This window comes from Poromitra crassiceps (assembly GCF_964638095.1).
Source record: "Poromitra crassiceps genome assembly, chromosome: 21".
Lineage (NCBI taxonomy): Eukaryota > Metazoa > Chordata > Actinopteri > Beryciformes > Melamphaidae > Poromitra > Poromitra crassiceps.
The window spans coordinates 10,517,863-10,543,624 of NC_139638.1; the positions used below are offsets into that span (position 1 = coordinate 10,517,863).

The 25,762-nt window shown below is 44.8% G+C and overlaps 2 protein-coding genes across 2 annotated transcripts; one reads left to right on the forward strand and one right to left on the reverse strand.

The window, feature by feature from the left end:
• Nucleotides 1-1,905: 1,905 nt before the first annotated feature.
• On the reverse strand, nt 1,906-3,156 carry htr1ab (5-hydroxytryptamine (serotonin) receptor 1A b; the record flags this gene model as incomplete). Its single annotated transcript, XM_083657609.1, has 1 exon — nt 1,906-3,156. The coding sequence occupies one exon, from the start codon at nt 3,154-3,156 to the stop codon at nt 1,906-1,908; it is 1,251 nt and encodes a 416-aa protein (XP_083513735.1).
• A 2,866-nt stretch (nt 3,157-6,022) lies between these two features.
• rnf180b (ring finger protein 180b) lies at nt 6,023-24,114 on the forward strand. Its single transcript, XM_083657305.1, has 7 exons — nt 6,023-6,121; nt 13,865-13,960; nt 14,676-15,437; nt 18,552-18,674; nt 20,247-20,466; nt 21,237-21,362; nt 23,673-24,114. Exons 1-7 carry the CDS (start codon nt 6,041-6,043, stop codon nt 23,867-23,869), a joined length of 1,605 nt encoding a protein of 534 aa, XP_083513431.1. The 5' UTR covers nt 6,023-6,040; the 3' UTR covers nt 23,870-24,114.
• Nucleotides 24,115-25,762: the final 1,648 nt, after the last annotated feature.

Genomic DNA, 25,762 nt, shown 5'->3' on the forward strand with positions numbered 1-25,762 from the left:
TGCTGTGAAAGGTCATTGGTTTATTATTGCCAAGACTCGAGCAGCGAGCTGAGGGGATGAGTTGACTCTACAGTGTAATTTAAATTTAAATTGTAATTTAAAAGTATATATATATATATATATAGAGAGAGAGAGAGAGAGAGAGAGAGAGAGAGAGAGAGAGAGAGAGAGAGAGAGAGAGAGAGAGAGAGAGAGAGAGAGAGAGAGAGAGAGAGAGAGAGAGAGGACAACGGATGGAAATTAGCCTCGTGCTAAATCCGGCAATTTTTACACTTTTACTATGTTCCAGGTTTTATTAATTGTTCTATATATATATATATATATATATATATATAAAGATATATATAAAAAATAAAATAAAAGTGATTTACATTTTTGATGGCAGCACATTACCAATCAGTAACAGGGTTGGATGAATATTGAGCGTAACTTTGAAAATGTGTTGCGTGTCCCTGTCACTCTGAAAATGACTGTACATCTCTCAACATTCCTAGGTCATTATCAACCTTTCTGTCAAATCTGAGAATAATTGTTTTGCTTGTTATGATTTTGTCCAGAATTCCACTATCTCTATACTGTAGGAACAGATCTGTATACTGTAGGAACAGAACACCTGAGCCAGGGTATTACACCTGAAATGACCAATCTGTATACTGTAGGAACAGTGAAACTATGATCAAACCAACATTCTCTAACTGTCTTTCTTATAAACGAAGTAATGGTGAATTTTAACAAATCACATCGATTTGCTGGGGACCCCCTGGAACTCCCTGGAGGACCCCTGGACGGTCCCCGGACCCCATGTTGAGAACCAGTGCTAGGCTATTTAAGTGAGTCTGATTTGTGGCATTATTGGCAACATTTAACAAATCCCCTATTTCTGACTGGTTGAACAAATATTGTTGTAGTACAATCAATCATATTACACACACACTGTAATAAGGATATCTATCTCTCTCTCTCTCTCTCTCTCTCTCTCTGCTCTCTCTCTCTCTCTCTCTCTCTCTCTCATTTATTTATTTATTTTTGCACATACTCCTGATAGCCATCTGTATTTTATCAGAGGGTCAGAGAACAGTGACAGCTCATATAGGCAATAAACAGGGCTCAGTGTCTTATTAGAAGACACTTGAAGAAGAATGACACATCTGTTGTAGTTTAGATAATTTATAGGCCTATTACAAGAATAGAGAGAGTTTTGTTGTTTTGAGGCATTGAAAACTTCAAAACTCCAACCTGTACCTTTTACTACTTCACAAGGGAAGATAATTTCTGATGAATTACGGTAATACAAATGGCTTTTAGCTATAGGCCTATATGGATACTATACTTGTGAAGCTTGATCTTCTGCTTTATCACACAGACAGAAAATCCACACTTATAGCCAACACGATCACAATGAATGGTTGTCAATGAGCAGTGCATTGTTTGTGAGTGCCTTGTGTGATTTGCTCAAAGGCACTGCAGAAGCTAGTGGCGAGAGAGAGATAGAAAACAAACACTATATTCAATCACTCTCCTTATTGTTGTCACCTTATTTAACACTTAACCTGCAAGAAATATAAATACATGACTTGACTACAGAAAAAGACCTGATTTATTGAACATTACAGAACAGTTTAAGGGACATGGATCTTCAATCCAACAATCACAGCTTTATGCATATGGGATATTTTAATAGTGATACTAACTGGTGATGACCAACAATAATAATTATAATAGCTCGTTTATGCATCATTCTTTACTCAAAACAATATCACATTTTTTATGTCACTTTAGCCTATTGATGGAGTGTGTTGGCATGTATGCCCTCGTTAAAATTGAAATAAATAATTTCAGTGATCCGGCCTTATGAGAATAGATGAAAGTCCGCCGCGCCGCGCAAAGGCTAAATCATTTGTGTGCTCACGGTCTGCAGAAGTGACACTTGATTATTTTCTTGAACGCGCTTTGGAAGTCTTTGTTGAAGTATGCGTAAATGATGGGATTCAGTAAGGAGTTGGAGTAGCCCAGCCAGTTGATGACATCGTGGAGCCACGGGGGCATGTAGCAGGACTCCTGGCAGAAGGGCATCACCAGGGCGACGATAAAGAACGGCAGCCAGCACAATATGAATGTGCCCATAATGATGCCCAGTGTCTTCACCGTTTTGCGCTCCCGTGCCAGAGCAATCTTTCTCTTCGACGCCTCGTGTCTGCTCTCAAACAGCGGGACGGAGTTCGCTGTGTCAATAGGCAGCGCCAGGTGGTTTTTCGAGTTACTGTGAACTTCGATTATTTCCAGAGACTCGCCGTCCTCTGCGTGTTTCACCGCACCGTTTACGCACGGCAGCGGCGTGGGCTCCACGCTCCTTTTCCAACTTTTACCCGCGTCTCCGGTGGTCTTTTTGTGAATCAGGGCGGGCGACGGGGACAGAGCCAAGCAAGTCGAGTCGGACACTCGTTTCTCCGTTTTACGCACGGTTCTCCTGATCCGGAACCTGGCAGCTTTGAATATCCGCCCGTACAAAACCAGCATCAGAATCAACGGGATGTAGAAGGCGCAGAACGTGGAGTATATTGTGTACCAGGGGTCTTGATTGATCTGACATTGCTTGGGGTTTGCCTTGTCCTTGGCCACGCTGCTGGGCTGCGAGCGCATGATCAGCATGGGTGGAACTGAGATGGAGGTGCCGACGAGCCAAGTGACACTGATGAGGACCGCAGCCCTTCTCGGGGTCCTTTTCTTCATGTAGTCTATTGGCTCGGTTATTGCCCAGTACCTGTCCAGAGCGATGGCGCACAGGTGCAGGATGGAGGAGGTGCAGCACAGCACGTCTAGAGAGATGAAGATGTCGCAGGGGATTTGTCCGAGAGTCCAGCGGTTTAAGACTTGGTAAAGCGCCGCCATGGGGAGCACCAGCACCGACACCATCAGGTCGGTGACAGCTAGAGAGCCGATCAGGTAGTTGGCCACATTCTGGAGAGTCCTCTCCAAAGCTATGGCTGCGACGACGCACGCGTTCCCAAATATGGCACACAGGATGAGCGCGGCCAGGAGGAAGGATGTGACTATTTGAGAACTCAGTTTCACCGCCTCCTCTTCTGGTTTTGGAGTTTTGTTGGAAAGGTTGTCAAACTGAGACAAGGCGGCCGTCGTGTTGTTTGTCGCCTCCATGTCGGTAAACTCGTGTTTCAGTTGGCAAGAAGAGAGCCGGTGCGCAACACACCGCCAAACCCTGAAGAGCGCATAGCCGACTGTCAGCGCGGTGCCACTCTAGCAGCAGAGAATGGCCTTATGCCTCTCAGTCTGTGACGAAATATGATGCTGAATATATACTGGTGATCATGCGTCACTGGCTGCGAGTGTTGATCGAAGTCTGTCCGTGTCCGCGATCAGTTCGTTTCAGCTCACACGGTGAATATATCAGAATTTATTATTATTTATTTATAATAATAATAATACTAATAATAATACTAATAATAATAATAATAATAATAATAATAATAATAATAATAATAATAATAATAATAATAATATTCTTATTATTCTTATTATGTTCCATACAAGTCATTATTTGCAGTCTGAAAATCTTATTTTTCTTGCAACGAAATGACAAAAAAAAATGCCAGTGAGCTAAATTAATCGCGTTTTCTAATTCAAATAAACGTTTTTCGATAACTGCAGGACCTTTCCAGGAAAAAATCAGTAAGACCAATCTTACAATTTCAGCAGTAGGCTATACTCTTAATCAAAACGAACAAACTTAATCAGGACCACGGGCAGCGCACTATGGCGACAAGCAAGTAATATGATAGGCTACTGCCACCTGGGCGACTAGCTCTCGCATAACTATAATGTGATCATTCTACCCTTAGGGAACAGCTAGGGATTATCAGGATTTTATAAATAGCCTACGTGGATCACCACAATGCTTCTAAAACAAGCATCTCCTTTAAGACACCTCTTGAAGTTGTATGCAATTAATTTAATGATTATAACAATGTTTAATTTAGCCTTGTCCTCAGAGCTTACCAGTCTTCTAGACATTCTCGCCTAAACTAAAGGGGGATAGGCCTACTACTACTTACAGCTACACGTTATTATGCAACTGTCGTTTTTACAGCAATCTGACATGTAAGATACTACCAAACTGTAAACTTGATTTGCTTTTCTATGCTATAGTAAATAGCATAGAAAATAGTAAATGCATACACGTATATAATGCATTAAAGTTTGTTGCAAGTTTGTCTCCAATAATTTTGGCATCCCTGATTTCAGCCCATTTCCCAGCCAACCAGCCAACCAGCCAACCAGCAACCAGCCACCAGCGAGCAACGAGCACTTTTGGCCCATCTGCGTTTCCGTAGTTTTCCCACATTTCAGACGTCACACACAGCTGCACAACTTGTTCTGTTTCATTGTTTTTAAACAGCTTTTCTTTATTTTTTGCAAGTACCGAGGATCTTTCCAGCTAGCAGGTTGGTTATTTTATATCACGGAGGCATGGATGTGCCGACTGTCATTATCTGAAGTAATGCGTATGTTTTGCTCTCGTGTTGTTGTTAAACTGCTAACCTAGCATGCTAGTAGAAGTAGAGCAGGGAGAGCATTCCTGTCTGCTCTGTTTTGTCCGTCTCCTTTCCTGTCGGTGCTAATGTTGAAAAACAGAAATAATATCCATGTTGAAACCACGATAGCTAATAAGAAGTCATATTAAATAATATCCATGTTGAAACCACGATAGCTAATAAGAAGTCATATTAAATAATATCCATGTTGAAACCACGATAGCTAATAAGAATATAATAATATAATAATAAGAAGATAATAAGAAGTCATATTGTGGGTCGGTCTCCAGTGTTTGTGTCCATGCTATATGTTGTTATAATGGAATAGTGCCTATTATTAAACTATCTCTCTCTCTCTCTCTCTCTCTCTCTCTCTCTCTCTCTGCCTCTCTCTCTCTCCCTTTCTCTCTGTCTCTCTCTCTCTCTCTCTCTCTCTCTCTCTGCCTCTCTCTCTCTCCCTTTCTCTCTGTCTCTCTCCTCTCTCTCTCCTTTCTCTCCTCTCTCTCTCCTCTCTCTCCCTCTCTCTCTCTCCTCTCTCTCTCCTCTCTCCCTCTCTCTCCTCTCTCTCTCCCTTTCTCTCTCTCTCTCCCCCTCTCTCCCTCTCTCTCCCTCTCCTCTCTCTCTCTCTCCCTTTCTCTCTCTCTCTCTCCTCTCTCTCTCTCTCCCTTTCTCTCTCTCTCTCTCTCTCTCTCTCCCTTTCTCTCTCCTCTCTCTCTCTCTCCCTTTCTTTCTCCTCTCTCTCTCTCTCTCCCTTTCTCTCTCCCCTCTCTCTCTCTCTCTCTCTCTCTCTCTCCCCTCTCTCTCTCCTCTCTCTCTCTCTCCTCTCTCTCTCTCCTCTCTCTCTCTCTCTCCCTCTCTCTCCCTTTCTCTCTCTCTCTCCCTCCCCCCCTCTCTCTCTCTCTCTCTCTCTCTCTCTCTCTCCCCTCTCTCCTCTCTCTCTCTCCTCTCTCTCTCTCTCTCCCTCTCTCTCCCTTTCTCTCCTCTCTCTCTCTCCTCTCTCTCTCTCTCTCCCTCTCTCTCCCTTTCTCTCTCTCTCTCCTCTCTCTCTCTCTCTCCCTCTCTCTCCCTCTCTCTCTCTCTCTCTCTATGCACTGGCATGACTTCAACAAGTAGCTGATGTTACTTATATCACAGGCTCAATAAACCTGAGAGCTAAATTAAGACGCTGTTTTGTTTTTGCATAGCTCAATGGGAAGAAGAACGTGGGTCTGCTAACTAAGGTTAGAGATGCAGTTCCTTCTGGAGCCACTGAGGGCACTGACTGTGAGGACACCGAGGAGCTCTGGAAGTGCCCAACTAATGGCATGTGTGTGTGTCATATTTTATTATGACAGTATTATTAGACCTTATATATATATAAGCCTTTCTGCCAGTGTGCATGTTGCTGTATTTATGTTAAGCTACTTGACTGCGGTTGTCATCAACAGAATTGGACTGAAAAGGAATCCTTGGAGTCTGGAGAGCCCCAGAGGGATGAGCATGAGGGAGGGATGAGCCCCAGAGGGATGAGCATGCTGCTCCGCTGCAGGAGGTGTCGCAAAAGCTTTATGGACTCCACATGTTTGTATCCGGTGGGTGACCATTTTTCAGACATGCACACACACAAGTAAACAACTCCTGTTTCTTTGCTCTCTTTTTCTTATACCAACATATATACATTATGTACAGTATTCTTATACATTACTAGAAATTTACCTCGCCCGCAGCCTCACCTGCTCAACTGCCGTGCACTTTGTGCAGGCTCAGTCGAGCGGTTGTGTGCCATCCATGCGCATCGCTGCTCAGTTATATTACCGGTAGTAAGATTATATTTTTTTTTTTCCTGGCTTCCCTGACCAGTGACACTTGTAACAGGACGGGTTAGGTTGAGAGCATTGAGTTGTACAGTCATCAAACACACACATACAAAGTAGTGAGTTCTCCCCAGTTGAGTGGAGTCAGGTCTGGTTGTCCTTGCTCAGCTCTCTCTCCTCTGAGCCTCTTTGCTCTGCTGCTTCTCTTCTCAATGAGTGTGTCCCTCTGCACAAAGGCCCAATTCCAATCCGCCCCCTTACTGCCTCAAGCCCTTAGAGGCGCGTTCACGTGAAGGGAGTGAGGGTTTAGGGATGTCCCACAGTGAAATCGCAAAGTGAATGAGGGCTCAGAGTGAGCCCTTTCTGCCCCCTTACCGTAAGGGAGCAGCTATGGCCACTTACGGAAAGGGAATTGCCCACAATGCATAGCGTTGTGACGTATAAAACGGGGAAGGCTGCAAATATCTGTCAAAAAAATAAAACAACACGCGCGAAACGAACGGGGTGTTTGCGAGTGCGCTGGAATGCCTTAATTGACAATGAAACATTACATTAATAGGGGTTTCAGATTAGACAAACATATTATATCAGAGGAATGCAAGTAGTTATTTTACACAATCCTAGAATAATCATCGATCATTTCTATTACAATTGCAATCCACAACTTTTTTGATGAATGAGAAATAGTTTTACCGAATCTGTAGGCTATTGTACAGTATTGACATTGTGTATAATGTTGGGTGACATGTCATTATTATGCTTATTTTAATTATAATTACACATGTTGCAGATTGCAGATTTTGCAGTAGGCTACATTTATTTTTAAATGACACTCTGTAGAGCCAGAGCCTGGATGAGAACAGACTCATCAGGGAGTTTATCCCTCAAAGCGTCTTGACAATAAACAATATATAGCGAGCCCCAAACGTGCCAGAGTCAACATCATCTTGTCAAGTGCAAAGGGCTCTGCTGTCCCAATCCTCTTATTTAGCCAATGTGGATCCCTTCCACACTTGATGACTCAACCACTTTCAGATGGCGGCCATTAGAGGGACTGAGGGTTCAGGGCTTGAGTCTTTAGGGGGCGGATTGGAATTGGGCCTTAGGCCATGTCCACACGGAGACGGAAGCTATCTTTTTTTTTTTCGTTTCAGAAAAGTTTTCCATAAACATGGAAACGTTTCAAGAAATGTGTGTATCCACATGAAACCACTGAAACCGCTGTAGAATAACAGAGAAAGACAATCTCGTCAATAATGGCATACAACCTCTAGGGGCGCACAGTCTATAATGTGTATCTCACTGTAGCAGCAGCTTAAACCCTTGGCTTTGCGGGGAGGTTTGGTTTGCCATGTCGATGAATAAAATGATGAAACCTACAGTATACAGGCAAATGCAGAGCTGTTCAGCAGGGCTGATGGTCTCCCTGTAGCCTACAATATAAAACGTTAACTATGGTGACATTCCTGATATCATCCACTTCCATGATCTTTAGACATGTTGCAAACACATCCCAGCGTATTGGCCGCTCCTGCACATCACAGCACAGGCTAAATGATGCAACATAAATATACATTATATAAACTCATGGCATAAATGTGTTTTTATTGGAAAAAGTCGCGTCAAGTAAGCTAAAGTCTTGTTGAAGTGGACACGAGCGGATATCACAGACATCACAGTGCAACCGCGTGTTCCTCAAACCTCTCACTTCCCTATTCACGTTGTATTTATGAGGGCTATATATAGGGCAAGAGAGTATGTTGGTTACACTCAGGGTTTAGATTTTACTTCATTTCATTTTGTCCAATATTAAAATATTCCAGAATTGCATGTTGTATTAAAAATAAATATAATTTCTATCTAACACGTTAAGCCTGATTTTGTTTGTGTTATTGTAAAAATGTAGCCGCCGCTAAGCCTTCTGGGAAATATCCGATGAAGGGAGGGGAGGGGTGGATGGGAAGAGTCAGCTGTGTGGAGCCCTGAGGATGTTGTAGGCTACACGCTGTTCTCCGTGTCCACTTGTTGCTGACGGTGGTAATAGAGGAGCATTATATTTTGCTGCAAGATCCCCACTGCTGTAGCACGAACGCTACTGCCATGATTGTTGCTGGTGGAGAGAGGTGGGGCTATGGCGTCATCGTTTCAGGAAAGATGCGTATGGGTTGTAAACACGGAAATGCAAGGGTGGCGTCTTCAGATTTAATCACTCTGGGACCCGTTTTGAAAAATTAGCGTATACGGCCAGAACGTATAGTCCCAGAACGCGGTTCCATCTGGACGAAACGGCTATATGACAAAAAACTTTAGCGGATACACCTAAAGTCGTCTCCGTGTGGACATGGCCTTAGTCTCCTCTGGGCCTAATCAGGTGGATGGGGACAGCTGGGTGAGTTTGGTCAGGTACACCATCCTCCTGAGACCACATGATGGAGCCAACGGGCAGGGACATAGCAACCCTCAATCACCATGCCCATCATCCCCTTACACACTTAGGAATATCACCATGCCCATCAGCCCCTTACACACTTAGGAATATCACCATGCCCATCATCCCCTTACACACTTAGGAATATCACCATGCCCATCAGCCCCTTACACACTTAGGAATATCACCATGCCCATCAGCCCCTTACACACTTAGGAATATCACCATGCCCATCATCCCCTTACACACTTAGGAATATCACCATGCCCATCATCCCCTTACACACTTAGGAATATCACCATGCCCATCAGCCCCTTACACACTTAGGAATATCACCATGCCCATCATCCCCTTACACACTTAGGAATATCACCATGCCCATCAGCCCCTTACACACTTAGGAATATCACCATGCCCATCATCCCCTTACACACTTAGGAATATCACCATGCCCATCAGCCCCTTACACACTTAGGAATATCACCATGCCCATCATCCCCTTACATACTTAGGAATATCACCATGCCCATCAGCCCCTTACATACTTAGGAATATCACCATGCCCATCATCCCCTTACACACTTAGGAATATCACCATGCCCATCAGCCCCTTACATACTTAGGAATATCACCATGCCCATCAGCCCCTTACATACTTAGGAATATCACCATGCCCATCATCCCCTTACACACTTAGGAATATCACCATGCCCATCAGCCCCTTACATACTTAGGAATATCACCATGCCCATCATCCCCTTACACACTTAGGAATATCACCATGCCCATCAGCCCCTTACATACTTAGGAATATCACCATGCCCATCAGCCCCTTACATACTTAGGAATATCACCATGCCCATCAGCCCCTTACACACTTAGGAATATCACCATGCCCATCATCCCCTTACATACTTAGGGATATCACCATGCCCATCAGCCCCTTACACACTTAGGAATATCACCATGCCCATCAGCCCCTTACACACTTAGGAATATCACCATGCCCATCAGCCCCTTACACACTTAGGAATATCACCATGCCCATCAGCCCCTTACACACTTAGGAATATCACCATGCCCATCAGCCCCTTACACACTTAGGAATATCACCATGCCCATCAGCCCCTTACACACTTAGGAATATCACCATGCCCATCAGCCCCTTACACACTTAGGAATATCACCATGCCCATCAGCCCCTTACACACTTAGGAATATCACCATGCCCATCAGCCCCTTACACACTTAGGAATATCACCATGCCCATCAGCCCCTTACACACTTAGGAATATCACCATGCCCATCAGCCCCTTACACACTTAGGAATATCACCATGCCCATCAGCCCCTTACACACTTAGGAATATCACCATGCCCATCAGCCCCTTACACACTTAGGAATATCACCATGCCCATCAGCCCCTTACACACTTAGGAATATCACCATGCCCATCAGCCCCTTACACACTTAGGAATATCACCATGCCCATCAGCCCCTTACACACTTAGGAATATCACCATGCCCATCAGCCCCTTACACACTTAGGAATATCACCATGCCCATCAGCCCCTTACACACTTAGGAATATCACCATGCCCATCAGCCCCTTACACACTTAGGAATATCACCATGCCCATCAGCCCCTTACACACTTAGGAATATCACCATGCCCATCAGCCCCTTACACACTTAGGAATATCACCATGCCCATCAGCCCCTTACACACTTAGGAATATCACCATGCCCATCAGCCCCTTACACACTTAGGAATATCACCATGCCCATCAGCCCCTTACACACTTAGGAATATCACCATGCCCATCAGCCCCTTACACACTTAGGAATATCACCATGCCCATCAGCCCCTTACACACTTAGGAATATCACCATGCCCATCAGCCCCTTACACACTTAGGAATATCACCATGCCCATCAGCCCCTTACACACTTAGGAATATCACCATGCCCATCAGCCCCTTACACACTTAGGAATATCACCATGCCCATCAGCCCCTTACACACTTAGGAATATCACCATGCCCATCAGCCCCTTACACACTTAGGAATATCACCATGCCCATCAGCCCCTTACACACTTAGGAATATCACCATGCCCATCAGCCCCTTACACACTTAGGAATATCACCATGCCCATCAGCCCCTTACACACTTAGGAATATCACCATGCCCATCAGCCCCTTACACACTTAGGAATATCACCATGCCCATCAGCCCCTTACACACTTAGGAATATCACCATGCCCATCAGCCCCTTACACACTTAGGAATATCACCATGCCCATCAGCCCCTTACACACTTAGGAATATCACCATGCCCATCAGCCCCTTACACACTTAGGAATATCACCATGCCCATCAGCCCCTTACACACTTAGGAATATCACCATGCCCATCAGCCCCTTACACACTTAGGAATATCACCATGCCCATCAGCCCCTTACACACTTAGGAATAGACTAGGTGACAACCAGGTATAGATTGGTGACAAGCTGGAGAGACAGGCCTCTGGATGCCTTTGCCCCGGGAGGGCCTGGTGAGACGAAGGAGGTGAGCGGCCGGGAGACAACCCATAACGCCTTAGAGCCTCCATGCACCAAAGGGTCTTGCTATGCTGCGATGCAGCACTAGCTCTATTGCAGCGGATTGGGCGTGATCAACCCTTCCGCGGGCAACGTTGCAGACAGAGTAGGAGGGCTGATCCGTGAGCGGCTGCTTCTGGGACGCGGGTCGGGGTCTTAATCGGCCTCGGCTGGGTCTACTGGGCGAGGGTGTATGATGTGTGACAGACCCGAAACACCTTACGCCCCCAGTTAACATCACTGATGACGCGTCCCAGCGCATGCTGAAGTATGTATTTGTAACAACATTTTAGTTCAGCAAATTCATGATGTTCCCAAAGTCAACAAGTAATCATGTTAAATAATTGTGATCTCAATATTGATCAAAATAATCTTGATTATCATTTTGATCCTACTCATGCAGATGCAGCCCTAACTTAAAACACTACATTTTTTAAATCCTTACTTAGTAACATTTGTGTCATGAATGATCTCTCCACCCACTAGACTCTGACAGAGACACTGGTGAACTCATCTGAACACATGATAGATTACAAAGTGCTTAGAGGACAACAGTGGTGGGAAAAAGATAGCAGCACATGTTGTAAGTAACAGTCACAAATGCCTAGATCCTCTGTTTTGGGAACATTATTGGGTTGCAATTACATGTTGGTCCACTGTGTGGCGCTCCTTGTTATTGTATTGGCTTTACGGGCAAACAACTTATTTTACGTTACTTCCTTCTCAGTCTGCCTCCATGCGAGACGCAAGTCAAACCCTTTTCTCTCTGTGACAACTTGGTGTGTGCGAACTACTCTGTATTGAGCTTCTACATGTGTGTAGAGAATTAGTGCCGTAGAGACTAGGGCTGGGCGATATGACGATATATTTCGTCTGGACGATAGAAAATGTATTTCGTATGATATGATGCTCTATCGTTTATATCGTTGTGTTGCAAATCACTCTTTACGGCAATATTGTCCGTCACGCTGTGCTTTCTTCATTCTGTTTCCTTTTTTACTCACGTCCACAGTCCACACAAGCACCAGACTCTGTGTCAACAAGCCCATTGTGTCCCTTTATAATTGGCACAAATCAGCCGTGAGTAGGCTAAAGAGCAGGGAGATGTTACCTCCACTCCGTCCGCCTAGCCTACCCAGGCATTTGCGCTGTGTTAAGTCCGTGTTTGATCCATATTTGCGTGTGTCCTCCTAACGTTAAACCTGGCAAAACATCTCCTCTCATCATCCCAAGGAAATCACTTGAGGGCTGACAACAAAACGTCTGTCGTTAGCTTTAGCTTTTAGCTTTCCCAGTGTGAGTTGTGAAGTTAACGTTGTTCTTCTTCTTCTACCGTTTTATTCTTCTTCTACTGAACATGTAGGTATTTTGCCGTTGACTAAAGAAATACTGCCGCCTAGTGTCCGCTTTTAGATATGATTCCAAATTAGTGCTTAAATCAAACACATCAAATGCTAGTGTCCTCTTTGAAAATCGAACTGGTGGCATGGTTCAGTTTGTGTTACATTCTACTGCCCTGCAACTAATTATTATTATTTGTGTTGTAAAGAATAGCCATGCTTATCTGTATTCTGAATGCATGTATCCTTTGTGAGGTTTGACAACATTTTAACTGGTTCAACTGCTACATAAATAAATGGCCATGTGGTCATTTTATATAAACTATAAATAGAATTTACAGAAAATATGCTATATCGTGATATATATCGGTATCGGGATATGAAATGACTTATATCGGGATATGAGATTTTGGTCATATCGCCCAGCCCTAGTAGAGACCAGGGCCCAGTTGCACAAAGCACCTTAGGTTAAGATTTTGCTTAGCGTCAGAGTTAAGGTGTCCATAAAATAGAATCGGCTGCACAAAACACCTATAAATCTTGTGCTTATGTTTTCCTTAAAATGTTTAACTTTATGGAGAAGATTTTAAGGGTGTTTTGTGCAGCCGATTCTATTTTATGGACACAATAAACTCTGACTCTGAGGGAAATCTTAACCTAAGGTGCTTTGTGCAACTGGGCCCAGGCTTCATATGGTCAACATCTTAGTTAGCAATGAATAAACAGTCTCTGTGCAATCCCACAACTGCCGTGGCTTTGAGTGAGTCATGACGTTAGCTGGCTATCCAGGAGGCAGAAGCTACACAATGAGTCATGACGTTAGCTGGCTATCCAGGAGGCTAACAGAAGCTACACAACACCACCAAACTTGTTACAATGTCTGTGTAGAACAAGACAGAGATTTGCTGCTGGCGTCAGCAGCATTGGGAAACTGGCTCTGGCAGGGATTATTTGCCCTGGCTGTGTTTTTCCTGTATGTTGAAGCAGATTGCTGACATGGATGATATATCAGGGACTCCAGATGGAAAGTAGCTTATGGCTAAATCTGTTGCAAAGCATCTCTTCCCCTATGGGGTTTAATGTTTCTTGTATATGTCCCTGCCAAATAAACTAATAAAATAAATAAATGTTTTCTTTTATGTTGAAGCAGATTGCTGACACAGATGAGAGCACAGCTGCTCTCTGCAATATTTGGCACGTCAATGTTGACACACTGCCGGAGTGGATACTGACCTCAGTCAATCAGGTGTGCGTGTGTGAGTGTGTGTGTGTGTGTGTGTGTGTGTGTGTGTGTGTGAGTGTGTGTTTTACTTTACTTTTAATCTCTTTTGACTTCCTTCCAGTTTTTATTTTCATTGTAGCGTACAAACAATAGTTATTTTGTTTTATCTAAGGTTTTAGTTTTTCAACTCTTGTACCTGTATGGAGTGTGTCGCTAAAGAAACCTGGCAGATAATTTTGCTTGGATGGCCATCGTTGATCTAGGGCTGTGTTCAGTATTAAGATTATTCTCTCCCCTTCACTTACTTTATGTACATATTTTAGAGATTAGTACTTTTTATTTGAATGTAAATCAAATCAAATTGAATTTAGTTGTTTATTTTTATTTTACATTGGTAAAGTAGGCTGTGTTTTCATACCTGTCTTTTTTCTTTATTAACTAACAATCTTGCTTATAATACTAATAATAATATAATAATGTAGGGTTTATGTAAATATTGGATTCATAAACATTTAGTTTGCGTGCAAATAATGAAATCATGCTTTTTCAGTGAATATTGCTTTTTCTCTGCACTCCTCATACATCACCGTCGTGGTACTATTTGCATTGCACATCCTGGACCCATTACTATTTGTTAATTCACTGTGGATCTGAAACAGACCAATGAAATGTCTTGTACATATTTGTTTATACAAACCAATCAAAGTTGTTGTCATTTGTTCTGTTGGTTTCTTTCTAGGCCCAGTGGACTGTAGGGAAACTGAACTGCCAGAACTGCGGTGCTCGTTTGGGCGGCTTCAACTTCATTAACCACGGCAGGTGTCCCTGCGGCCAGGACATCACCGTCCACCTCAGCAGAAGCCGCGTGGATCATGACCACAAATGCTCCGTTCACATGGTCCAGGCCCGGAGGACGAGGCCTGAGACGGGACCGGGGACAAGGCCTGAGACGGGACAGGGGACGAGGCCTGAGACGGGACAGGGGGGTGTGCAGAGTGGGACAGAAGGCTCCCAGAATGAAGAGGAAAGTCCTGGACTCAACAGGGACACACCTGATGGTTTGCAGGTGAACCGTGCTGCCACGTCCCACATGGAGCCTGAGACACACACAGGCCCCGCCCATCAGCTGACTAACAGTGAAGCCACGCAGCCGTTTCATCTCAAGCCTCTGTACAGCGTCTCTCATCCCAAAAGGTACAGTTTAGGAGATGATGCCGCCAGTAGTAGTCTTTGCCCAGCAAGCCCTATGGACGAGTCACGTGTGGAGGTGATGAGGACAGGGACCGATGAGTCTGAACACCTTGCCACTGATGTTGGAGCTCCAGCCAACAGCCTCGCCTGCCATTCATCTGTTTCTAGAGAGAGGCGGTCGATGCTGGATCAGCAGCAGCCTCCTACTGTGGAGGGCCTTGCTTCTTCACCTGACCACCAGGAGGTTCCTGACTCGCTCATGTTCCTCAGAGGGAGAGCCATCTCTGACAGCATTGCAGAGCAGGATGAGGTAATGAGGGTATGAGGCTCCTCCTTACAGCGAATTAGAAACCAATAATACCTTCAAAAGTGGTTTATTCAGCCATGATTTGATCTGAGATGGTCTTCATCTGGCATGTGACAAAATCGAAATGAAAACAGAGACGCACATCCAAAACATAGGTGCTGTATCAAAGAAAATACGATACGATACGATCGATACAATATGATAATACGAAAAAACTTCTTTCTCTCTCTCTCTAAAAAATAAAATAAATAAATAAATAAAAAATACTAACCTAAACTAAACTTGTACCACTGTTCCTTCAGAATTTGTAGTTGTCATAGACTGTGCTCCATAGTTGATTGCTCTATTGCTGACAAAAATGTGTTATTGTAAGTCGCTTTGGATAAAAGCGTCTGCCAAATGACGTAATGTAATGTAATGTAAAATACAGAGTGAATTCTGAGCTTGAATTGTATTCCTGCATTTGTTTTAGTTATTTATTTAGCACATCAAGAAGGAAAACAAACAATCAAAATACAGAAAGCAGTGGATAGTGCTGAGAGAGAAGGGAAACTTTCATGATTGTCACTTTGCAACAGGTGTGTTTGGTCACGTGACTTCCTGCTAGGGTTTATGGGTATTTAGGATGGCAACTTGACAAGTCTCTATAGTAAGTTTGAGGAAGAGCTACTTGCTCAAACATCACTACTTTATTACATTTGCATTTTTGTTTGCAGATCTTCTGTTGTAGTTCAATTCATCTGGCATATATCTCAGGCTTGATGAAGCAGTTCGGCCTACATAAATCATGATTACCATTTGCATAAGCCACCTGGCGAGCATTAGGCCTTGGCCACACTGATCCGTCAGAAAATGGACAGAATTATTGAACGGACAGATGTCTGTCCGAAAGCGCCGGGGCTGCTCCGCGGCCGGCGAGCCTGCCTGCGCAGCCTGCGTGCAGCTCCTTGGAAATGTGACTCGATGCAAATGACATGAACAGCGCGAGTATAATATAATGTAGATCATGTGCAGATAACCGGAAAGAAGTATATGCACCTACATTCTCCCCTTGGACTAACTTCTAGTCACTGAAATCCTAGTGAAATCACACAATTCTACTCATTTTGCTGGGGAATCCCTTATAGCCTCCTTCACCGCCTCGGCCGCCATCTTCTTTGAAAAGTTGAAACAAATCTCGGAACGCCTCCTCTCGAGACCTCGACTCTGATTGGCTAAACGGACAGTGACTATCCGACCATCCGATACGTCCGTCCAGAAAAAGTTCATCCCTCTTCAACTTTCTGTCCCATCAAAACGTATGCAAATCTTCTGGATACGTACGCTTCTGAGTGCTCCACGGACAGTCGGACAGCTGTCATTGAAAATGAATGGAAGTGAACAGAGAAATGAACGCACACGGACAGACACCACGGATCAGTGTGGCCAAGGCCTTACTGTAATCTAGCTCGCAGTCGTCTTTTCCTTTTCGTCCTTTCACCTTTTGTATCGGTGATCTGGTTCAGGATGAATGACGTGCCTAACCTCCTCGCTCGCCCTGCCTAACCTCCACACTCGCCCTGCCTAACCTCCACACTCGCCCTGCCTAACCTCCTCGCTCGCCCTGCCTAACCTCCACACTCGCCCTGCCTAACCTCCACACTCGCCCTGCCTAACCTCCTCGCTCGCCCTGCCTAACCTCCACACTCGCCCTGCCTAACCTCCTCGCTCGCCCTGCCTAACCTCCACACTCGCCCTGCCTAACCTCCTCGCTCGCCCTGCCTAACCTCCTCGCTCGCCCTGCCTAACCTCCACACTCGCCCTGCCTAACCTCCTCGCTCGCCCTGCCTAACCTCCACACTCGCCCTGCCTAACCTCCTCGCTCGCCCTGCCTAACCTCCTCGCTCGCCCTGCCTAACCTCCACACTCGCCCTGCCTAACCTCCACACTCGCCCTGCCTAACCTCCACACTCGCCCTGCCTAACCTCCACACTCACCCTGCCTAACCTCCACACTCGCCCTGCCTAACCTCCTCACTCGCCCTGCCTAACCTCCTCGTTCGCCCTGCCTAACCTCCACACTCGCCCTGCCTAACCTCCTCCCTCCACACTCGCCCTGCCTAACCTCCTCACTCGCCCTGCCTAACCTCCTCGCTCGCCCTGCCTAACCTCCACACTCGCCCTGCCTAACCTCCTCGCTCGCCCTGCCTAACCTCCTCGCTCGCCCTGCCTAACCTCCACACTCGCCCTGCCTAACCTCCACGCTCGCCCTGCCTAACATCCTCGCTCGCCCTGCCTAACCTCCTCGCTCGCCCTGCCTAACCTCCACACTCGCTCTGCCCTAACCTCCTCGCTCGCCCTGCCTAACGCTTCGTTCACACAGACAACCTACGCCTTGCCTTGCCTCAACCCACGCCTACGCCGAGCTGGGCGTGAACCTGTTACACGCTTTTGCGATCACACCGCACGCCTTTTGCACGCCGAACCTGGAGCCGAGTCACAAGCGCCTCTGCTCTCTCCCGACTGTATTTTTTAACGTGTTGTCCAGAATTGTCATGGGTAGCCTCTACTCTAGGTAAAATAAATCGGATATATTTAATGTTCTATTGATGCTGGATATGTATAACCAGGTCTGACTATAGTCGGACATTTTAGAGAGGTGATCTTGCAAGAATATGTGCTGGCACAACAACATTGTCCATCTTGCTTCTTCGGTCGCTATTCTCTCTCATGAAGATTTGTTTGCCGACGGGGAGAAAGCCCCACGTGATAGCTACCCGTCAATCTCTCTGTCTCTCTGCTCAACATGTTGTAGTAACTCCATTTTATTTTGAAATTCAGTTGACTTTGCCAGTTCCCACGGATATTGTCGCGTTTTTCTTTCATGGCTTGACAGAAAAGCCTGCCTGCACGCGCCTTGTCGGCTTCAAAATAGAACTCACGCCTATTCGATAAAATCGGCAAGGCACAGGCAAGGCGTGGGTACACGCAGGGTTCACGCTCAGGCGTCCGGTGTACACAGCCTCGTTGACTAAAACGGACGCCTATTAAAAAGCGTGGGTAAAGGCAAGGCATAGGCAAGGCTTGGGTCGCCGGTGTGAATTCAGCCTAACCTCCTCGCTCCCCCTCACACCACCAGGCCACCACCACCTCTCCGGCCTCAAACAGACGGAGCAGGAGGGAGAAGAACCGTCTGAAGAGTCACAGGAGGAAACAGAGGAGGCGAGAGCGCTGGATCCACACTCAGCTGGAGCAGCAACAGGTGAGAGAACTAGCATCACGTCTATGAGTCACTGCACACAGGTGGGGTTAGGGTTAGCATAGGCACTAACACTGGCAATGTCAGGGTCAAATACCAAATTGCTATCACCAAATACAAGACCACATGCTTCTACGCAGGCCTGTAAAGCCGGGAAAAATCTGGAAAATCATTTTAAGACCCTTTAGTGCAAGGCAAGGCAAACATTATTTACCGTATAATTAGTACATTTCATACAAAAAAAACAAAAAAAACATCATTTGTCAGGTAAATGACATTATCAACTCATAAAAAGATAAAGAAAAAAACGTATAAAGAGAAGAAAGAAAGCCAGTTTCTATTGACTCCTTTTGTATCTGTGAATCTCCCCTGCCTGATTCAATGCAGGGTTGCTGGCCTGTAGCTCAGTGCTTCCCAGCCATTTCATTGGCTTATCTTGGTAAAAAAAAAAAAGTATTAAAGGGGAGTCATTCAAATAATTTCCATTCAATAATCAGATGTGTTAGAGATGCCTATAAAAGTGTAATATGTAATAATTTAGAACAAATTTAGGAGAATCATCGACACTGCTGTAGCTGACCCCCTGCACTCTGACCTCCCACAAAACAAATAGTGTCGTCATTCAATCACAGCAAATACAGTGACATTATAGAATAGATGAAGAGAAGAGCGCTGCGTGGACTTAAAAATATGAGAGCCAGGTGCACGTGGATGCGTTAACTTAAAGTAATTGATAGAAAAATAAAGTTTGTCTTTAGCTTAGCTGCTATAAGCTTTTAGTAGCTTCTTTGGAGACCTGGCACTCCACACATTTGTATCTTGGTGTTGATTGAACATGTTAATTGTTTGTGTGTGTGGGGGGCGAAATAAAATCTGAATCTGAATCTGAATGTCTCCCGCAAGAAAAAACCTTTGGTGGAGAGTGGAAGCGAGCAAACCTTAAAAAAATCCCACAGCAACACTGGTCTTTTTAGTAGAAAATGTTAAAAAGCCTTTATTTTAAACATGGCAATAGATTAAAAAACACCAACATGTTTCTGCTCACACAGGAGCCTTCATCAGGGAGTAAGAGGACATGTGAATTTAAGACAGCCCTTATGTAGACAATCAGCAAGATTACATCATTGGATGGCCATCCAATCAGAATTCCACAATTATGCAAATAGGGAAAGAGAAAATGCAGTCATCTTGGTGCTTAAAGGTACAACAACCAAATGCAGGCCAAGAACCATATAGAAAAGACCACATGAAAGTTTAAATAGGAATTGCAACAACATTTACAGCTGGCATCGACTTATACCAGAAATAACTAAAGCATCAGCACACATCATGCAGAGAAGAACCCATGAAAACACTGATGTGACAATGTTTGCGTGCGTGCGCGTGCGTGCGTGTGTGTGCGTGCGTGTGTGTGTGTGTGTGTGTGTGTGTGCGCGCGTGCGCGTGTGTGTGTGTGTGCGTGCGTGCGTGTGTGCGCGTGCGTGTGTGTGTGTGTGTGTGTGCGTGCGTGCGTGTGTGCGCGTGCGCGTGTGTGTGTGTGTGTGTGTGCGTGCGTGCGTGCGTGTGCGTGCACAGGCTCTGGGTGTGAGCAGCTCATTGACAGACAGCGAGGAGGACAACAGAGAGGGGTACACCTGTGCTGTGTGTCTGGACGTGTACTACAGCCCGTACAGCTGTCAGCCCTGTGGCCATGTGTTCTGCGAGCCGTGCCTCCGCACCTTGGCTAAGAACCAGCATAGCAACACCCCCTGCCCCCTCTGCCGCACCCTCATCTCACACACACTCTTCCAGAAAGGTGAGCTTCTGACTGACACTCCAACTGTCACACCTGTCACACCTGTCAGTGTCACACCTGTCACACCTGACTTTGCACCACACTCGCACGGCATGCAAATTCAATGCAGGCCACCCGCTGCCTCACTGTCATTGATCAAGCTGCAGTAATTAGGAAAAGAGGGCATATCCAACAATCTAATTCAAATTTGGTCTTTAAAGTTATAATCTCAAAGATTTTCACGTCAATAAATGTGAAGTCACTATCTATCACAGACTGAGTTAACACAATGCTGCTGATTGAGCCTATGGCCCATTGATGGAAGCCTTTGCATTTTCAGTATTGTGTCTGTGGTGACACCCCTTGAGAGGGTAGGCGGAGCTAACGCAGTAGACTCTTCAACTGCCGTGTAGGTTCCCGACAACTGTTGCGTGAAGTAGGATAACAAGTGACTTTTCTCCAGTCTCTGCTAGGCTAGCATTGCATTGCGAGTGGTTACTATGGCCGAACAAACTGACTATGCACATTATGCAACACTGTTTGGATCTCACCTGCAATTGCCGCTCATCGCCATAGGTGTCGCCAAAGAGAACGAAACGGAAATCCTCGAGGTTGTCTGAAACCTACACGGTAGTTGAAGAGCGACACACAGTTCATGCAGTAAATGCTGCTCAATCTGAGATAGATAGTGACTTAACAGACATTTATTTACATGAAAATCTTTGAGATTATAACTTTAAGTACGCAGCAATTTATCCTTTACTGTAAGTATTGTTTACATTCCCTTTCAGAGCTCAACCACACAGCAAAGACCTTCTTCCCTAAGGTCTACCACACCCGCAAGCAGAACTTCCAGAAAGCCACTTGTGCAAAATGGCCTCTTCCCAACTGTCGCAAACGCTTTCGCATCTTCTGGGGTGAGATGTGTTTCTTGTGTCATGGTCTAAATCAGGGGTGCCCAAATTCTTTCCCATGAAGGGCCAAAACTCAATCTGGGTGGAGGGCCGAGGGCCAAAAACAAACGTTGTGGAATTACATTATTTAAAAAAACATCTGCATTTGTGGGGAGCTTAAACATTTAATCAGTAAACACCCCGTTAAAAACAGTTGTATTTTCCACCTTTGTAATCAAGAGAGAAATTTGACTTAATTCACAACTTGAAAAATCCTCAAGGTACTTTGAAAATCAGCTTTATTGTCCATCTGTTGTAAACAATTTGCCATGACAATTTGACAAAAACATGCAATATCCTGGTTGCTAATAACCTCCCACGTGCTACGTGTCCTACCGGTGAAGCTTCCCCTGTCAGGTGAAAAGAAGCGGCTGGCTAACTGCCCATGTCTCGGAGGAAGCATGGAGCCAATTTCGGCTCTCCTCAGATCGGCAGAGGGTGGAGTAGCAACCAGGATAAATAAATTAAGTTAGCACTAATGGGGGATAAAAAATGGGATAAAAAAATCGGGGGGGAATATATATATATATATATATTTTTCCCCCTCCCAAATCCGTGGCGGGCCAAAACAAACAGAGCGTGGGCCAAACTTGGCCCGCGGGCCCCAAATTGGTCACCACTGGTCTAAATCTTCTGGGGTGATCTGATACTCACCACCCTTTCCTCTATCATTCAAGCCAGCGTTCAAGATAAGCACTCATCTCATCCTAGTTTTATGATAGGAAAGTGACATCAGATCTTGTTTATTGGTTAAAAAATGATCTACCAAGGCCCCCATGCTAAAAATACATTAATGCATGGACCCTCCACATGACAATACATTTCAATAGATTTCAGGCTGTTTTATGGTTATTAGAGTTCCTACATTATTACCGTATTGGTCTGAATATAGGACGACCCTGTTTCAGGACTCATTTTTTGAAAAATGACTTTTTGAAGGCCAAACCTTGTTTTTTATAAAGAATATAAACAATTTTATTTGAAAATTGTAATAAAACACATTGAATAAGAAGGTTTAACAAAAACAACAACAAAAACATTAGCAGAGTAGAAACAGTGTAAAAAGTGTGTCGTTGCAGTGCACACTTGCAGTGTGTAGCTGGCCATCCTAACCTTGTGCCTTCCTGTTGAACATCTGGGGGGCCACATTATAGAAACTCCCTATCTTATGTCTTAATTTAGGATAGGACTAGTTTAAGATAGGATTTTTTCTGATTTGGTATTACAGAAGCAAATCCTAACTAACTTTAGGAATCCTATCTTATCTTGCTAAATCCTATCTTATGTCTTGTTAGGAAATCCTAAATACTCATCCAGCATCGGTTATCAACTTTTCTGTCTGTTACCCTAGCAACCACTAGCAACAGACACCTCCTCCTTTCTCAACTTGCGGGGGAAGTAGGAGCGCTAGTAGCCTGCTATTAGCTAGTAGGCTAACGATGTGTGTTGTTGTTGTCGAACATTTTTGAGATTGTGGGGCAATGGACCAAAAACGAAGGGCATTTAACTTCAAGGCAGATGAGTTGGAGGTCTTAGTGACCGCCGTAGAAAAGGTTAAAGACGTGCTTTTCTGAACATTTTCAGCCACCCTCACGCGGGAGGTGAAAGAGAGGGAATGGGCTAAAATAGCAGAAACCGTCCCTGCCGCATCAGGCATTCCTCCCCCCTTGGAAACTATATGTACCGAGGAGCCAAATTGCTGATGGCTGTTGCTACCTCAGTGCATTTGTAAGTTGTACTACAACCGGCAGAGCCCCGTGTCACCTAGTCGGTCTCTCCAACACAGGTCTCAGCTCCTCGGCTAGCTGCAGTATCATGTCCCGGGGCAGTCTGTATCGATTAACGAGCGTTCTGTCATCAAAATGCAAAACGTCATTCGGGTCCCGCACAAGCCTTTCGGCAAATACATTGCGCCTGTTGACATTTTGTTGGTTTTGCAAATGTAATAACAGCGCAGCCATAACGTAGGTAGGTAGGCTATAAATAGGCTATAAATTATAACCAGATGGCTGTTGTTCCAGTTGAAAATAGCGTAAATTAGTTAGGACAGCATAGCTGGCATCTTAAAGTTTAGAGCTTTTTTAAGATTTTGGGGAGTTGGGAAGCTTCTGTAATACGCTTTTCCCATTTTAAATTAGGATGAGAATATTGACTTAGGAACTGTTGTTCTGTAATGGGTGTTTTCCTAAATCAAGTCCTAACTCTAATTACCATGGTTACCAATCATTTAGGATAGGATTTGGAATTTAGGAAGTTTCTGTAATGTCGCCCCAGGATACCAGAGGCAGGCAGCGACAGCGGGGAGAGGCTGGCACCTGGCCCCTGCAGGCTTCACCCTGGATGCTCTGGACCTGGCTGACATGCGCGGCTGGCTCTTTGACATCGACCTGGTCATCATCTACATCCACTCTGTCAACTGGATCCTTGCTCTGCTCCTCCTCTGTTTCCTCGTCTACTTCTTCTTCTGTTGAGACCGCTGTGTTCAACAGCTAAAGACGCTGCAATGCTGCTTTGTTTGGTCTGCTTCTTCTTAAGGAGAGTGGGCCTTTTTTGATCAGTTTAGAGAGAGAACACAGTACATAGAAGTCAAACATGTACACAGTAAACACATGTACACATGTAAACAGAGAACACAGTACATAGAAGTCAAACATGTACACAGTAAACACATGTAAACAGAGAACACAGTACATAGAAGTCAAACATGTACACAGTAAACACCAGTACACATGTAAACAGAGAACACAGTACATAGAAGTCAAACATGTACACAGTAAACACATGTAAACAGAGAACACAGTACATAGAAGTCAAACATGTACACAGTAAACACATGTACACATGTAAACAGAGAACACAGTACATAGAATTCAAACATGTACACAGTAAACACATGTACACATGTAAACAGAGAACACAGTACATAGAAGTCAAACATGTACACAGTAAACACATGTACACATGTAAACAGAGAACACAGTACATAGAAGTCAAACATGTACACAGTAAACACATGTAAACAGAGAACACAGTACATAGAAGTCAAACATGTACACAGTAAACACCAGTACACATGTAAACAGAGAACACAGTACATAGAAGTCAAACATGTACACAGTAAACACATGTAAACAGAGAACACAGTACATAGAAGTCAAACATGTACACAGTAAACACATGTACACATGTAAACAGAGAACACAGTACATAGAAGTCAAACATGTACACAGTAAACACATGTACACATGTAAACAGAGAACACAGTACATAGAAGTCAAACATGTACACAGTAAACACATGTACACATGTAAACAGAGAACACAGTACATAGAAGTCAAACATGTACACAGTAAACACATGTACACATGTAAACAGAGAACACAGTACATAGAAGTCAAACATGTACACAGTAAACACATGTAAACAGAGTACACAGTACATAGAAGTCAAACATGTACACAGTAAACACATGTACACATGTAAACAGAGAACACAGTACATAGAAGTCAAACATGTACACAGTAAACACATGTACACATGTAAACAGAGTACACAGTACATAGAAGTCAAACTTGTGATGATGAAGTTAAAATATTGTAAAGAACCAGAGTAGAGCCAAGACATGGGGGTCTGGAGGGGGCATGGTGGAGCAGTGGTAAGCGATGTCGCCTCACAGCTAGAAGGTCCTGGGTTCGATTCCCACCTGGGACGCTGTGAGCGCTGAAGGAGTGCGTGCCCGTCCGCATGTCCTCGAGTGCCCACCGCCCGGGTGGGGTCGTCAAAAGGGCCTTTCTGTGTGGAGTTTGCATGTTCTCCCCGTGCCTCCCGGGGGTTTCCTTCATATAGGAACCCCTTCACTAAAACATGCAATATCCTGGTCACTGAAGTGGTGCCTCCTCTGGTCGTTAGGGGCGCCTGTTCGGAGAGAGGTGAACTCATTGGAATAGCGTGATCCTTCCATGTGCTATGTCCTACCGGTGAAGCTTCCCCTGTCAGGTGAAAAGAAGCGGCTGGCTAACTGCCCATGTCTCGGAGGAAGCATAGAGCCAGTTTCGGATCTCTCCAGTAGCCTGTACTACGAAGCTGTCTTAACAGACCCGCGATCTGTCACTTTGATCTGGTTTGACTGAACAGGATCAAAGCTATCTAGTTTAACGATACTACGACGCTGGTTTTCTACTCGATAACTGAAGCTGGCTTTATCTGGGATCTGCCTGTGCACGCGCACGTTTTTCGCTCGTGCACAGGCGCGCGTCCACGCGAAAGAGGTGCGCTAGCCAATCACATTATGAACAGCTGAGTTGATCCACGCCCACACCCATTTCCTCATTCAATGAAAGCGCAGTGCGTGATCAGAGTTTTAG